This window comes from Lactuca sativa, chromosome 9 (genome assembly GCF_002870075.4).
Source record: "Lactuca sativa cultivar Salinas chromosome 9, Lsat_Salinas_v11, whole genome shotgun sequence".
NCBI lineage: Eukaryota > Viridiplantae > Streptophyta > Magnoliopsida > Asterales > Asteraceae > Lactuca > Lactuca sativa.
The window spans coordinates 73,623,881-73,638,902 of NC_056631.2; the positions used below are offsets into that span (position 1 = coordinate 73,623,881).

At 36.8% G+C, this 15,022-nt stretch overlaps 3 protein-coding genes and 1 non-coding gene across 4 annotated transcripts; 1 reads left to right on the forward strand and 3 right to left on the reverse strand.

The window, feature by feature from the left end:
- Positions 1 to 6,099: 6,099 nt before the first annotated feature.
- On the reverse strand, positions 6,100 to 6,498 carry LOC111901650 (uncharacterized). The gene has a single exon (XM_023897535.1). It carries the CDS (start codon positions 6,496 to 6,498, stop codon positions 6,100 to 6,102), a length of 399 nt encoding a protein of 132 aa, XP_023753303.1.
- Positions 6,499 to 7,152: 654 nt separating this feature from the next.
- LOC111901651 (uncharacterized) lies at positions 7,153 to 11,504 on the reverse strand. The gene is made up of 3 exons (XM_023897536.2): positions 10,781 to 11,504; positions 8,107 to 8,226; positions 7,153 to 7,961 (listed from the first exon to the last, which is right to left on the reverse strand). The coding sequence occupies exons 1-3, from the start codon at positions 11,502 to 11,504 to the stop codon at positions 7,153 to 7,155; spliced, it is 1,653 nt and encodes a 550-aa protein (XP_023753304.1).
- A 59-nt stretch (positions 11,505 to 11,563) lies between these two features.
- LOC111901652 (uncharacterized) lies at positions 11,564 to 12,736 on the reverse strand. The gene is made up of 2 exons (XM_023897537.1): positions 12,580 to 12,736; positions 11,564 to 12,465 (listed from the first exon to the last, which is right to left on the reverse strand). Exons 1-2 carry the CDS (start codon positions 12,734 to 12,736, stop codon positions 11,564 to 11,566), a joined length of 1,059 nt encoding a protein of 352 aa, XP_023753305.1.
- Positions 12,737 to 13,286: 550 nt separating this feature from the next.
- LOC111901815 (small nucleolar RNA R71) lies at positions 13,287 to 13,393 on the forward strand. The gene has a single exon (XR_002853612.1). It is a non-coding gene; the product is annotated as a small nucleolar RNA R71 (small nucleolar RNA).
- The last annotated feature ends 1,629 nt before the right edge of the window (positions 13,394 to 15,022 follow it).

Consider the following 15,022-nt stretch of genomic DNA (forward strand, 5'->3'; position numbering starts at 1 on the left):
ACTAAGATTGTGAAATTAATAAAATTTTAGTTACCTTATAATTATCATTATACTTATAAAGAATTAATGTCCTATCCTACCCGTTTGGCTAACGACCCTCCACCATTCAAGGAAGCAATGGGTAAGAGTGGACACCCATTAAACAACCATTTTATTGGCAGTAGCCTTATCCCCCCCCCCCCCCCCCATATATAGTATAAGAGTGTATTTTAAACTTTTAAAATACTATATGGTTTAATCTATTAACAAATTATACTCTTAGTTTGATTAAACTTAAACCATGTCATTATGGAATTATTAATTCTCTTTTAATTAAACACTTTAATTAACTATTAATAAAGTCCATAAAGATGTAATATGAATTATTCAAAACATCAAGATGCTAAAACAAATTAAAACTATTTAATTTATTATTAAGTTATGAACCCATGAGTTACACTTTTGAAAACTTTTCTAATAACTTTAGTTTTAGAATTCAATATCTCATAAAAAACTTTTCAAATTCCATAACTTTAGGGCAAGTTTTGTAACTCTTGAAAACTTTTAGAATTCCATAAAAGAGACTTTCCAAGTTCCATAACTTGAGGGCAAATTATGAAACTCTTCAAATCGATTTATAACAAATTGTGTAACCTTTGAAGACTCTTGGAAATCATAACTTAAAGAGTTAATGAATGAGACATTTCACATCCATAACTTATGGAAGTTTCAAAACTCTTAAGATCATAACTCTAAAAAAAAGCCTTTTGAGTTCCAAAATTTTATGACAAAATTTGTAACTCCTTAAAAACATTTAGATCAAACTCTTAAAACGAATAAAATAATCATATCATTCTATCTTTTAATAAATTGACCTAATTCAACTCTTGTAGTAAAATGACTAAAATTTTACAAATAATTAGTTTTTTTTATAAAATCAAGTAATTATCTTAAAATTTGACAAACTTCATGCTTTTTTTTTCAAATTTAAAAATCAAACATTTGCATCAATATAACAGAAAACAACCCATGGCTCCGATTCCACTGTTGGGTTTTAGTGTATTACAACATCCTATGGTGCACATACACCCTAAAATCTTTGGATCTATGTTTTCTCTAATTAGACATGCAATATTGTTTCCAAAGATTTAAGCATACATCTAACATACAATTGATATATACAAAATAGAATTTAGTTGTAGAGTTACCTATTTGTTGTACCTTGTAGTTTTGGCCTTTAAGAACTTAATGCCCCAAACGTTGCACCTTAAACGGTTCACAACACACCTAGGACAAAGGAGAACTTGAGAGAGAGGCTACTTGCACACAAAAACGACTGCCACTCTTCTTGGAAAGCATAGGGCCGATTTTGGTGACTAATGGGTTCCTTTTATAGTATGGCAAGGGCTAGGGTTACATTCATGCAAACCCTAATGTCCATGACCTTTTATATTAATTAGGCTCCATGCGTTAAACCTCCATGGACTACCATATTGGTTTAGCCCATCCAAAATAACCATTGGCCCACACTATAAGAATCATTGATTTATCAAATCAATCCCCATATATTTAATTAGTCTGTTTTAATCACAAAATTAATTCCAAATTAATTCTTGATCAATACTTATTAAATAATATGATTTCATATTAATATATTAGAACTTATAATATATTAATAAATCATAAGTAACCTTTTATTCGAGTATCCATCCTATCAAATTGTCATGATCATATGTCATTCGAATGGGGCATGCTACTCTCGGTTCAAGTACATACCAATTATAGTTATGGGCTTAGACACCTAACCCAATAGTTTCTTCACTTGTTTGTGCTCTGCTGACCAATAGGTCAGGTGTGATCTGAACCTTCTGAGGAACGGAGCAAATGATTGGTTGAGGCTCGCTACCAATTCCTATTCTGCTGAGCAGAGAGCTGCTGTGACTTGGGAGTAGTTTTATGAGATGTTTCGCTCCCGATATGTTCCACCAATGGAGTGAGATAGGTTGGCCCAAGAGTATCTGGACTTGAGGCAGGCTACTGAGACGGTGATGGAGATCACCAAGATGTTCACAAAGAGGGCTATGTTATGCCCTCAATTTGCTGCATATGAGCAGGCTCAGATGACCCATTACTTGAGCATGCTTAATACGGAGATAAAGTAGTTTGTTTCTACTTAGTGTTATGGTATATTATTGGAGATGGAGGAGGCTACCAGGTGGCATGATATTGAGATTGATCTTCATACGAGGGAGCATAGGTCGGTCGCGACATAGTCGCCGTCTAGCCAAAGTGGTTTAAGACCGCTGTTGTCGGATCTGTGGTCGAACCCCCAAACTAGAACAGAGATAAAGTAGTTTTGTGTTAGGCTTATGTTTGTACCTTTGTCAGGTACGCTCTATCTGTAACGCCCCCGTTTCCAGCCTAGGCATTTTCGTTGATGTAATACTCTAGGTTAACCCTTGTAACTCTTTTTGAAGTATTAATGATGAAATATTTGAGTATTATGTGAATTATGTGTATTTGTGTGCTTATTACTTAATTATTATGATTAAATGAATAAAGGATAAAAATAAGCGTCAAAATTAAAGTGTGAGATAAGCCCTATATCCTTACATAAAGTTGTAGTGGTCGAAACAAGGATTCTGGAGATATAAGGAATGCCGAAATCCGAGTTATAACGAAGAAGTTATGACCTGTCGAAGTTTCGCGACAGAACCGGCACGACGCCGAATGATGTAAAATATGAATTTAAGATAGAGAGATATTTAGCCTTAGTGATCTAAACGAAGGTCGTAGAGTTCGTGAAACCGAGAGCATGCATGAAAAGAATGCCCAAATCTGACTTCGTATGAGGAAGTTATGATTTTCTGACGTTTCGACTTAGCAATATGCAGCCCGAATACTCGATTTGAGATCGAGCGGTTTGTAGCCGAAACAATCTAAATGAGAATCGAAGATCTCGTTGTTAGTAGCGAAACGATGAAAAGTTAGGCGACAACGGACGTCGGACAAAGAAGTTATGAATTTATAACGAAGTTTTCCTGTCCGGCCCTACTAAAAATAAATAAATAAAATAAATAAAGTCAAAATTAGTCGATGGAGTCTAAACGAAAGTTGTAGAGCGTAGTCTCACATACGCGTGGATATAAAGAACGTCGAAAACGGAGTTCGTATGATGAAGATATGAAATTTCAAAGTTTATTAAATAATTAATATTTAAATTTAATTATGATACCCGATATTATCCGAAGGGGAGTCACCCGACTTATCCGAAGTACGCCGAGCGTACTGGCGTACGCCCAGCGTACAGCGAAGCATGACGAAGCCTCGCACTCGAGTGCTCCGATGACACATGCGGTGACGACTTCGGAGGAGTACGCCCCGCGTAAAGCTGTACGCCCAACATACTGCGAGGCCTCAGCCTCCTATAAAAGGGATGCGAGGGTTTCGAGCATTCTTGCTCATTTCTTCTCTTTTTCGTGCCGAAGCTCTGCGTTTAAACCCCTGAAGCCATCCCGACACCCCGGATCTCATATCCAAGTTTAGAAGGAAGTTTTACGCTCCCGAGATCCCGAGAAGTGCGATTCCCGAGCTGAAGCTCTGCCCGCGAGGAGTCCGGTTTTTGTGAAGATCTTCTAGATCTACCGAAGAATACTACTTCTACAAGCCGTAGTGGTGTCCGATCATCTTCTGATCAAGTGAGTGTGTAGTTACTTTCTTCTAATACATAAATACGAAGTATTTACTATGAAATACGTGTTATGTGTTTATATATATATTGGTGTTAATCTGAAGGGGGTACATAATCTCTTTCAAATGCACGATTTTATACAAGTATCGATTTAACGTACTAAGTATATGTGTTATGTGAGTGTATCGATGTTATCTTCTAATCTTATAGATATGATTTATTCTCTATGAAATACATGTTATGTTTATGTGCCTCATCTTTTATCTGGAATGTGTTTTGAATGAACATACTATACAAGTTTTAAACTATGTATAAAAGTGTATATTTTATCTACTAAAATGTTGGGTAGAACATGGGTAGATAGTTGTCTTGTGATAAAAAGATGAGAGGCCTCGATGTTTTTGATTTAGTCATCTAGCGGAGTTTACATTAAAATTATCATCTCACCCATGTCAACTAAACCCCAACTAAAATTTACTCCATTAAGCAAAAATGTGTAACAGTGATGAAATATAATCCAAACCTCATGTCTAACTCTTATCTTTGATAACAAAACAAAGTCAACTCATAAAAAGCAAACCAACTACTATAACAAAACATAAAATAAACAGAAAATATAGAAGGAAAAAAAAATGGACCAGGTTATGTGTCGTACGCTACAACCCCACGAAGGGAATTAAAAAAAAACCTCCAATCATTGTACGACTCCTTCTCATTACTTCTCATCTTTTGATTGGAACACTAGATCAAAAAGAGGGCTCAAGTCTCCTTGTTTCTTGATTTGCAATCTGAGGCGCGCTTAATGAACTTGACACATATGGTGGTGTGGACGACTCTTATGATGAAGATGCAGATGGCGAGAGGTGATCGCTGCCGCTTTCTACAGTAGGGTTTCTTTGCACAGGTTTTCTTCTGTTCCAAGCCCCCACGTAAATAACCATATATATAAAGCATAAGTACAATCTTATCCCTCCAACTTTTATCTACGGTGCAGCCTTAGCCCCTAGCTTTTAATTTTCTACATGGAACAACTTTAGCCCTTGATCTTTCAACTTTAATTCAACTTTTACTTTTAGCTTTTGATTTTCGTCCAGCAAACTAATTTCAATTTCAACGTCGCTTATGAGCAGGAAAACGACCGATTCAGCAAAACCTCAAAGCTTCAAACTTGTAGATAATTGTGCTTAGTTTCCGAAACATCTTGAATCACCTAAAACATTGAGACGTGGTCAATCTGCCAAACATCTTTTATTCACCTTAATTTGCTCGTGATGAATTTATCTTCTTTCGAATCCGTCAATTCCTTGCCGAAACCATTTGGACATTATAATATGAATCCAACTCCCACCAAGACTCGTGGAATAAGTGGTGGGGGCCTAAGAAGCTTCGGCAATCTTGTATTCACAAGATAAAATCCGTTAATTCCTTTTAGAATTTTGAACTTCATAAGAGGAAGTCAAACTCCCACCATGACCCGTAGACTAGGCGTTGGGGAACCCATAAAACACAGGTTGCACTTACATTAACAAGTAAAATGAATATCGTTAATTCCGATGCAAAGCACGATGTGCTATATTATGGATTTCGTGCAAGAAAACCATCTCCCACCAACATGTAGAATAGGAGGGGAACTCAAGAAACTCGAGTTGCACTTGTGATGACAAGTGATGATGAAAGCCGTCAATTCAAATGAGAAGCACGTGGTGCTATATTAAGGATTTCGTGCAAGAAAACCATCTCCCACCAACCTGTAGAATAGCAGGAGGGGACCTAAGAAGCTTAGGTGAACTTGTAAAAACAAGTTAATGAGCCGTCAATTCCTTTAAGAACTTTGAACTTCATAAGAAGAAGCCCAACTCCCATCATCCTATAGAATAAGAGATGAGGAACCCATGCAAGACATGTCAAAAACCCAAATGAATGGGAACAAAAATACCAACTGGGAAATATTATGTCGATTACACTCATTAACGTACATTTATCTTTTTAATCTCAAAAAATGATATAAATGGTAAAATCTGGGGACAAAAATAAGCTTTTTAGTTCATTTAGTGATCGAAAAATGACCACTAAACACATCCCCAAACTTTAAACATTTTTCGTCCCGGGCAATAAAAATAGAATAAAAGAAAATACTCCCTGATGGCATGTCATCTCACATGATATGATAAACTAAGAACGTATTTTGTGACGGCTGATCTCTAAGCATAGGTCAAACATTTTCTTTACCACGACTCTCACTTCACCACTAACTACACGGATAGAAAACAAGGGCTGCACACTTGAGAGAATTATTAGTACAAAACAAATAATAAAATGAAATAAGAAACCATGCATAAACAAAAATAAATGAAATTCTCAAAAACAGAAATAAATAAAACCAAAACCAAAACAAATAAAAAATTAAAAAAAAATAAATAAAACTAAAACTAAGACAAAAAAAATGAACATATCATTCTCCAACTGGCTTCAAGTGAAGCACAGCCACTTCCTCTTTTTCTTCTCCAAAAATAATGTTTCACTCGTTGACCATTCACCAGGAATCTTTCTCCATCCTTCTCATTTATTAGCTCCAATGCACCTCCTAGACAAACCTTTGTAATCTTAAAAGGGCCAGACCATCTTGACTTTAGCTTTCCTAGGAATAACTTTAATCTTGAATTGAAAAGTAAAACTAATTGTCCTTCAGCAAATTCCCTTTTCAAGATCTTCTTGTCATGCCATTTCTTAACTTTTTCCTTTTGAATTTTGGCATTCTCATACGCTTGCATCATAAACTCTTCAAGTTCCACCAACTGCTCCATTCTTTTCTTTCCAGCCGCCTTCATGTCTAAATTCAACTCTTTCAAAGCCCAATAAGCTTTGTGCTCTAACTCTAGTGGCAAGTGGCATGCTTTTCCAAAAACTAGTTGATATGGGGACGTCGCCAAACTTGTTCTATAGGCAGTCCTATAAGCCCATAAAGTTGTCATCTAACTTTGTTGCCCAATCTTTTCTTGACCCATTTACAACTTTTTCAAGAATGGTCTTCAACTGTTTGTTATTGGCTTCAGCAAGACCATTTGTCTGAGGATGGTAAGCAGTGGCAACTCGATGCTTTATCTGGTATTTAGCTAAGACGGCCCCAACATTCTATTGCAAAAATGAGTACCTTCATCACTGATGATTTCCCTAGGAGTGCCAAATCTAGAGAATATCTGCTTCTTTAGAAAATTGTTTACAGTTCTCGCATCATTTCTCACACATGCTACTGCTTCAACCCATTTAGAGACATAATCTACTGCAACTAATATATACATTTTTCCATCAGAAGGCACAAAGGGTCCCATGAAATCAATCCCCCAAACATCAAACAACTCCACTTCCACTATATTACTTAGTGGCATCTCTTGTCTTCTTCCAATACTCCCAGTCCGCTGGCATCTGTCACATCTTTTCACAAACTCATACGCATCTTTAAATAGACTAGGCCAATAAAATCCTTAATGAAGGACACGTATTGCAGTCTTTTCACCTTGAAAGTGACCTCCATATTCTGAGTTGTGACATTTTTCTAGAATTTGCTTTTGTTCCATTTCTGGGATACACCTCCTCCACATCTTATCAGCATTTCGTCTAAACAAATACGGCTCATCCCAAAAATAGAATTTAGCATCAGACATTAGCTTCTTCTTTTGATGCCAACTAAACCCATCAGGAAATACACCACCTACCAGGTAATTCACAATGTTAGCATACCATGGGTGTTCTCCACTCACTCTCAAAATCCTCTCATCTGGAAAGCTATCTTGAATCACTGGTTGATCATATTTTATACTTTCACTTTCTAACCTTGAGAGGTGATCTGCAACCACATTCTCAACTCCTTTCTTCTCCCGCACCTCTAGATCAAACTCTTGCAACAACAAAATCCACCTGATCAGTCTTGCCTTGGCATCTTTTTTTGCCATCAAGTATCTGATTGCCGCATGACCCGTGTATACAATCACTTTTGCACCAATAAGATACGATCTAAACTTTTCAAGTGAGAATACCACAGCTAAAAACTCTTTTTCAGTGGTTGTGTAATTCAATTGGGCACCATTCAGGGTGGTGCTAGCATAGTAAATCGTGTGGAAAAACTTTCCTCTTCGTTGCCCAAGTACTGCACCAATGGTTGTATCACTTGCATCACACATGATCTCAAATGGCTCATCCCAATTAGGTGCAACAATGATAGGTGCACTAGTAAGTCTTATCTTTAACTCCTCAAATGCTCTTTTGCATGAACTGTCAAAGATAAACTCTCGATCTTGCTCCAAAAGTTAAATAAGTGGCTTTGCAATTTTTGAGAAGTCTTTTATAAAATGCTTATAGAACCCAGCGTGCCCTAGAAAGCTGCGAATGCCCTTGACATTGACAGGTGCTTCAAGTCTTTAAATAATCTCAATCTTTACCCCCATCAACTTCTATTCCTTTTTCAGAAACCTTGTGTCCCAACACAATACCCTCTTTTACCATAAAATTGCATTTTTCCCAATTTAGCACAAGATTATGTTGGACACACTTTTGCAACACTGCATTCAAGTTTTTCAAGCAAATCTCAAATGTATCATCATGGACTGAAAAATCATCCATAAAGACTTCGACAAAATTTTCAACCATGTCTGAAAAAATAGACATCATGCACCTTTGGAATGTAGCTGGTGTGACAACCCGATATTTCAACTCTATGTAATGACCTAAAAAGTCAAGTATTGTAACCACTTTTGATATAATGAAATTAACTTCGAAAATAAAAAGTCCAAAAAGTCTTTAAATAATTACGTACTATGTTTGATGTCATTAAACCGTGATCGTACGTAAAAAGAACGCCCAAATCTGACTTCGTATAATGAAGTTATGATTTTTCCAAGTTCGGCTTAGCGACTGACAGCTAAAAACTCGAATCGGAGATCGAGCGACTTTTGGCCGGAATGACCTAAACGAGAATCGAAGGTCTCGACAATGGTATTTCAACGGTAAAAAGTCTGGAAAAAACAGACGTCAGATAAAGAAGTTATGAATTTCTAACGAAATTTTCTTACCGCGACCTTTTAAAAATAAATAATAAAAATAATTTCAAAATTGGCCGACAGAATCTAAACGAAAGTTGTAGAGCGTAGTCTCACCTACGCGTGGATATAAAGAACGTCAAAAACGGAGTTCGTATGAAGAAGATATGAATTTTTGAAGTTTATTAAATATTAAAAATATAATTTTTAATAGAAATTTCGGTATTATCCGAAGGCTGAGTTGCACACGAGTACGCCCAACATACTCAAGGCCTAGGCCTCGGATCGTCCATGTCGCGCCCTATGCGAGCCTATGTCCAGTCCCATCTGGAGTCTGAAGCAGTCGAGGATGCGCTCATGCGTGACGCACGAGTACGCCCAACGTACTCGAATACGCCCCGCGTACGGAGGCGGTTCCCGCCCCCTATAAAAGGGATGCGAGGGTTCCGAAGAGAAGAGCCATTTCCGCTCATCTTTCTTGCGTTTTTGCCTCGTTTTCCGTGCACGAACTATCCCGAAGCCTCGGTTACCTTGCTCAAGTCCCGAAGGTCGTTTGTGCTCCCGAGATTCCCGAGAATCCCGAGAAAATCCGCTTTCTCGAGTCGAAGTTCTGTCGGTTTTCATTTCGCCTTCTTCGATCTTCCAAGTGAGTTCATACCCCTATAATCCACACTTTTAAATTATTTATAAATACTTTTATATACTTTTAAGGAGGGGGGGGGGGGAATACAAGTAAAACACACGATTATTATCGTGTGTTATATAAAGTTCCATTATACAATTTTTATCAAAAGAATCATATGTGATTTATAACTATTATAAGGAAACATTCATATGCAAAAATATATTGCGATAACATCTTGTCTTTTGAAAAATGTTGTTATATATATATATATATATATATATATATATATATATATATATATATATATAAGTTAAACACCCTGCTTGTACTATATGTATATATGTCTATTTTTGGCACTACAAAAGTTATATTTTCATAACAAGTGAGCATTTCACTAGGGTTTACTTTAAAAACAAGACACACTTTCAGGAAACTATAATAGGTATAGTTTTACGAGAACATCACGAACTTTTACATACTAGAAACACTATTTCAAGGAGATACATTCATATACAATAACAAACGAACATTTTCACACATAAATCTGTTTTATACTAAATTTTTGTGAGACATTAAACTTCACGTACATTCGAGTACACATTTCAAGTCCTGTATTATATACCAAAATCCCTTGGAGAGGGAGCATGGTGTTTGTGTATAGATCTATACGGGCTTGACAACCCCGCACCCTGACTGTTAGCTACAGTACACCATTTGGGGTGACAAACGTCAGAACATTCCAATGCCTGAAGAACGTTGTGTATAGGCAAATTCAGTCAATAGCATGGTTATAAAACTCACATGGAGTATTAAAAACACATTGATTTACGGGGTTTTTCAGACGCTTTGGAAATTTCACACATACTTAAATTTTCTAGAAACAAACATTGGTCTTGATAGAAGGCTACATTTATACTAGTAGAAAATATGGGATTTTCTAGGAAGGAACAAACAAAAACAAAACATTTCATTTTAGTTCATACAAACATTGTCATTTAAATACTTATGAAACTCACCAGCTTAAATGCTGATCTACTCTTTCAAAACTACTTGTATGTCCCAGGGATTCAATAATTACAGGTAACAAACAGCTTTTGCAGAAGGAACGTTGCGACATCAGTTTAAATTCATATTTTGACATCATATTGTAATTGGTTTTGAACATGTATCTTTCAACAATGTAAACTTTCAATTATATATATGATGGTTATGTTGCTTTCTTTACTATGTATTCAATTGTTACGGTACTACATGAAGTCATCCGCCCCCGAACGTTTCTGCCGTTCCGGTTTGGGGGTGTGACAGCTGGGACATTACATAAACCAAAATGCATGCGTCTAAAAGCAAAGGTACCAAATGGACACGTGAAAATAGTTTTGTGTTGATCTTCTGGTGCAATAGAAATCTGATTATATCTAGAGTATCCATCCAAAAAGCAGTAAAATGACTTACCAGCAAGACGATCCAACATTTGATCAATGAACGGTAATGGGAAATGATCTTTCCTAATGGCGGTATTCAACTTTCTATAATCTATACAGATCCTCCAACCTGTCACTGTCCTCTTTGTGATCATTTCCCCTTTCTCATTTTCGACTACTGTTGCTCCACCCTTCTTGGGAACACAATGCACTGGACTAATCCACTCATTGTCGGCAATCGGGTAGATAATCCCAACATCTAACCATTTGATGATTTTCTTTTTCACAACATCCTTCATCAACGGATTTAGTCTCCTTTGGTGCTCAACAGATGTTTTCGCTCCCTCCTCCAAATTTATCTTATGCATACACATCGCTGGACTGATTCCTTTTATATCAGCCAACGTCCATCCAATCGCTTTCTCATTTTCCTTGAGAACATCAATCAATTCTTTTTCCTGCATACTAGACAACTGAGATGAGATAATTACAGGCAATGTATCATCATCTCTCAAATATGCATATTTCAAGTGTGTTGGAAGCTGCTTCAGCTCCAAATACGGTGCTTTTTCAATAGAGGGTAATGTTGATGCAGTTACCCTATCCTTCAAGTCCAACTCCTTTTTGAACCATCTCACATCTTCCTTTATTTTCCATTCTTCAATTTCCTCAATATCATGAGTCACTTTACTCAATTGAGCCACTTCTGCATGTACCAAGTTATCTATGACTCGTACAAATGAGCACTCTTCCATATTAAAAGGTTGCTTCACAGCCTTAAACATATTGAATGTCCTTTGCTCATCATTCACTCTCAATGTGACTTCTCTTTTTTTACATCAATCAAAGCTCCAGCTGTAGCTAAAACTGGCCTTCCCAAAATTATTCCACAATCGTCATCGGCTTCATAATCCAAAATGATAAAATCCGCAGGAACAAAGAGATTGTTGATTTTGATAACAATATCCTTGATTTTACCTTCTGGATATACCACTGATCGATCTGGCAGCTGGAGTGAGATAGTGGTTGGCCTAGCTTCTCCAATTCCCAATCTTTGGAAAATAGACAAAGACATCAAATTTATGCTTGCTCCCAAATCACATAAGCCTATCTTGTCTAACTTTCCAATTGTACATGGTAGAACGAAACCACCTGGATCATCCTTTTTCACGGGCAATTTGTTTTGGATTATTGACGTGCAACTTTTTGTCACTGCAATAGTCTCAAATTCTCCAAAAACTCTTTTCTTTGTAAGAACATCCTTCATAAACTTTGCATATGTGGGCATTTGTTTCAAGGCTTCAACAAAAGGGATGTTGATATGAAGTTGAGAAAGGATCTCTAAAAACTTTTTAAATTGCCCATCATCGACTTTGGATTTACTTTGCCTAGGTGGGAAAGGCAAATTTGTTGGTGCAACTGCCGCACTAGTTCGAGCATGTTTTTCTTGGGCCTTCTTTTGATTTCCAGCACTTGGACTTGAACTTGTTGGACCTTCCTTGTTCACTTTCTTCTGCCCGTACTCCTCATCAGTTATGTCCTCAATCTCGACATACTCTTTTTCATCATCTTTCAATTCTTGCTTCTTCTTATGAGTCTCAACACTTACCGGGTGTTTCTCATCATCGGTGACTGGTAAGTCATGATTCTTTGGAGCTAACTCCTTTCCCAATCTAAGTGTGATGGCATTGCATTGCCTCTTATCATTGACATTACCTGGATTTTGGGTGTTACTTGGCAACGTTCCAGGTTCTCGTGAGTTCAGTGCTTATGCTAATTTCCCTAATTGATTTTCTAAATTTCTCATAGCAATTGCTTGATTCTTTTCACGTGCCTCGGTCTTTTGATCTTTTTTGATCATAAACTCCATCATTGCTTTCTCGAAAGGTGACATCTCTTGATTTGATGAAGGCGCTGCTAGTTTCGAATTACTTCCTGATGCATGGTGGAATGCACCTCCTTGTGGTCTCACTTGCTGATTTGGCATTTGATAAAACCCCGGTGGGTTTTGAGTCCTTTGCTGAAACTGCTCTTGCTGAGGTTGCATATGTTGTTGTTGTTGTCTACCCCATGAGAAATTAGGATGATTTCTCCATCCTGGATTGTATGTTTCAGATTATGGATTGTTTTGCCTTGGGAAATTTTGTCTGTCCATGAAAAATACAGATTCAGGATTTTGTGGGCACTCACTATAATCATGGACGCCTTGACAAACCGCACAAAAGTCAACCTTCTTCTCTTTCATCCCATTGCTTGACATCATACTCTTCATCATGCTCTTGATTGTGGCCAACTCGGCAGCTAATGCATTATTTTGAGCTGCAAGACGAACTTCAGCCGGTGTACTTCCTTTCGAACCACTTGCATGTGCCCTATCTGTGGGCCACTGGAAATTATTGGTTGCTATTCTATCCAATATCTCCACGCTCTCCTCATAGCTCTTTGTGAGCAAAGCTCCTCCTGCTGATGTATCTACTAGCATGCATGTTTGAGCATCTAAACCTTGGTAAAACGTCTCAAGTTTCACATCGTCAGGGAGTCGATGTGTTGGACATTTTCTCAGCAAATTGTTCCATCTCTCCCACACTTCCCATAACGATTCACCATCCATTTGTCGGAATGATGTGATGGCATTTCTTAGATTTGCATTTCGCGTGGGTGGGAAAAATCTCTTTAGGAATTTTTCTCTTAATTCCTCCCAAGTGGTGATGGAATCAGAAGGCAAAGACTCAAACCAGTCTCGAGCTTTCCCTTGTAGTGTGTAAGGAAATAATCTCAGCCTAAATGCATCAGCCGTCATGCCTCCTTGTTTGAAATTATCGCACATCTGGTTAAAGGAACACAGATGGGACAAAGGCTCATCACTAGGCATGCCTCCAAAGAGACCATTGTTGTTTATCATCTGAAACATCACAGGCTTGAATTCAAAATTGTCAACATTAATTGTTGCGCTGACAATTGGCGGGTTTGTTCCTTCAAAACCTCTATTTCCATTATTGTTTTCGTTTACGTTGTCTCCCATATTTTCTTGAATCCGATGTCTCCTCAACCCTCTCAAAGTTCTTTCAATCTCCCAATCAAGCGCAAATTCAGGTGGTCTGAATCTTCGACCGGCCAGAGTAAAATATCCTCAAGATGTTTAAGAGTCTAACAACTACCTAATATTCTAACTTATAAATAAAAATAGTCCCCGGCAACGGCGCCAAAAACTTGTTGACGAAAACGCGTACTCGCAAGTATATGAAGTCGTGCAAGTAATATAGTCGTAAGACCAGATATCGAACCCACAGGGACTACCCTATTCTAAGGAAGAGAGAACAAGGCAATTGATTGCAAAAGTGATTGATTTTATTAAACTAAAGAAACAATTAAAATAAAATTAAACTAAATTCAACAACTTAAAAATGACAACTAAAATAATCGAACAAACAAGGAAAACAATTAAACGATTTAACAATTATGAGAAATATGGGATTTAGTTGACTTATACGGGTTCAATGGTTCTTCTAATGCAACTAATTTGTCAACCCAATTATGTAGAAACGAATAACTTAACACCAACAAAAATTATCAATTACCTCTCGGTCTCATGATTCAATTTAAAAACATTCACTCATATCTCTATGTAGTTCATGATTTTAACAAGCATTAAGTCCAATGGTTTTGTTAAAAATATCCTAACACACGTCTATGTTAAGTTTAAGCGAAATAACGAAACCGCACATTTGTATTTAAACGATGTCACAAATAAAGCTTCTCTCGAAGTCAATATAAGCATGTAATATTAAAATTAAACCAAGCAAATTAATCCTAACAAACGTTGATCAAGTGCTATCCAACATCAAATTTACCCGACAAAATTCATAATTTTAAACAAAATAAGCACACATTTAAATATGTTATCTGATTTCAAAAAAATTGGTTTAAACAAAATCAGTTACATTAAAATTATCATCCCACCCATGTCAACTAAACCCTAACTAAAATTTACTCCATTAAGCAAAAATGTGTAACAGTGATGAAATATAATCCAAACCTCATGTCTAACTCTTATCTTTGATAACAAAACAAAGTCAACTCATAAAAAGCAAACCAACTACTATAACAAAACATAAAATAAACATAAAATATAGAAGGAAAAAAAATGGACCAGGTTATGTGTCGTACGCTACAACCCCACGAAGGGAATTTAAAAAAAAACCTCCAATCATTGTACGACTCCTTCTCATTACTTCTCATCTTTTGATTGGAACACTAGATCAAAAAGAGGGCT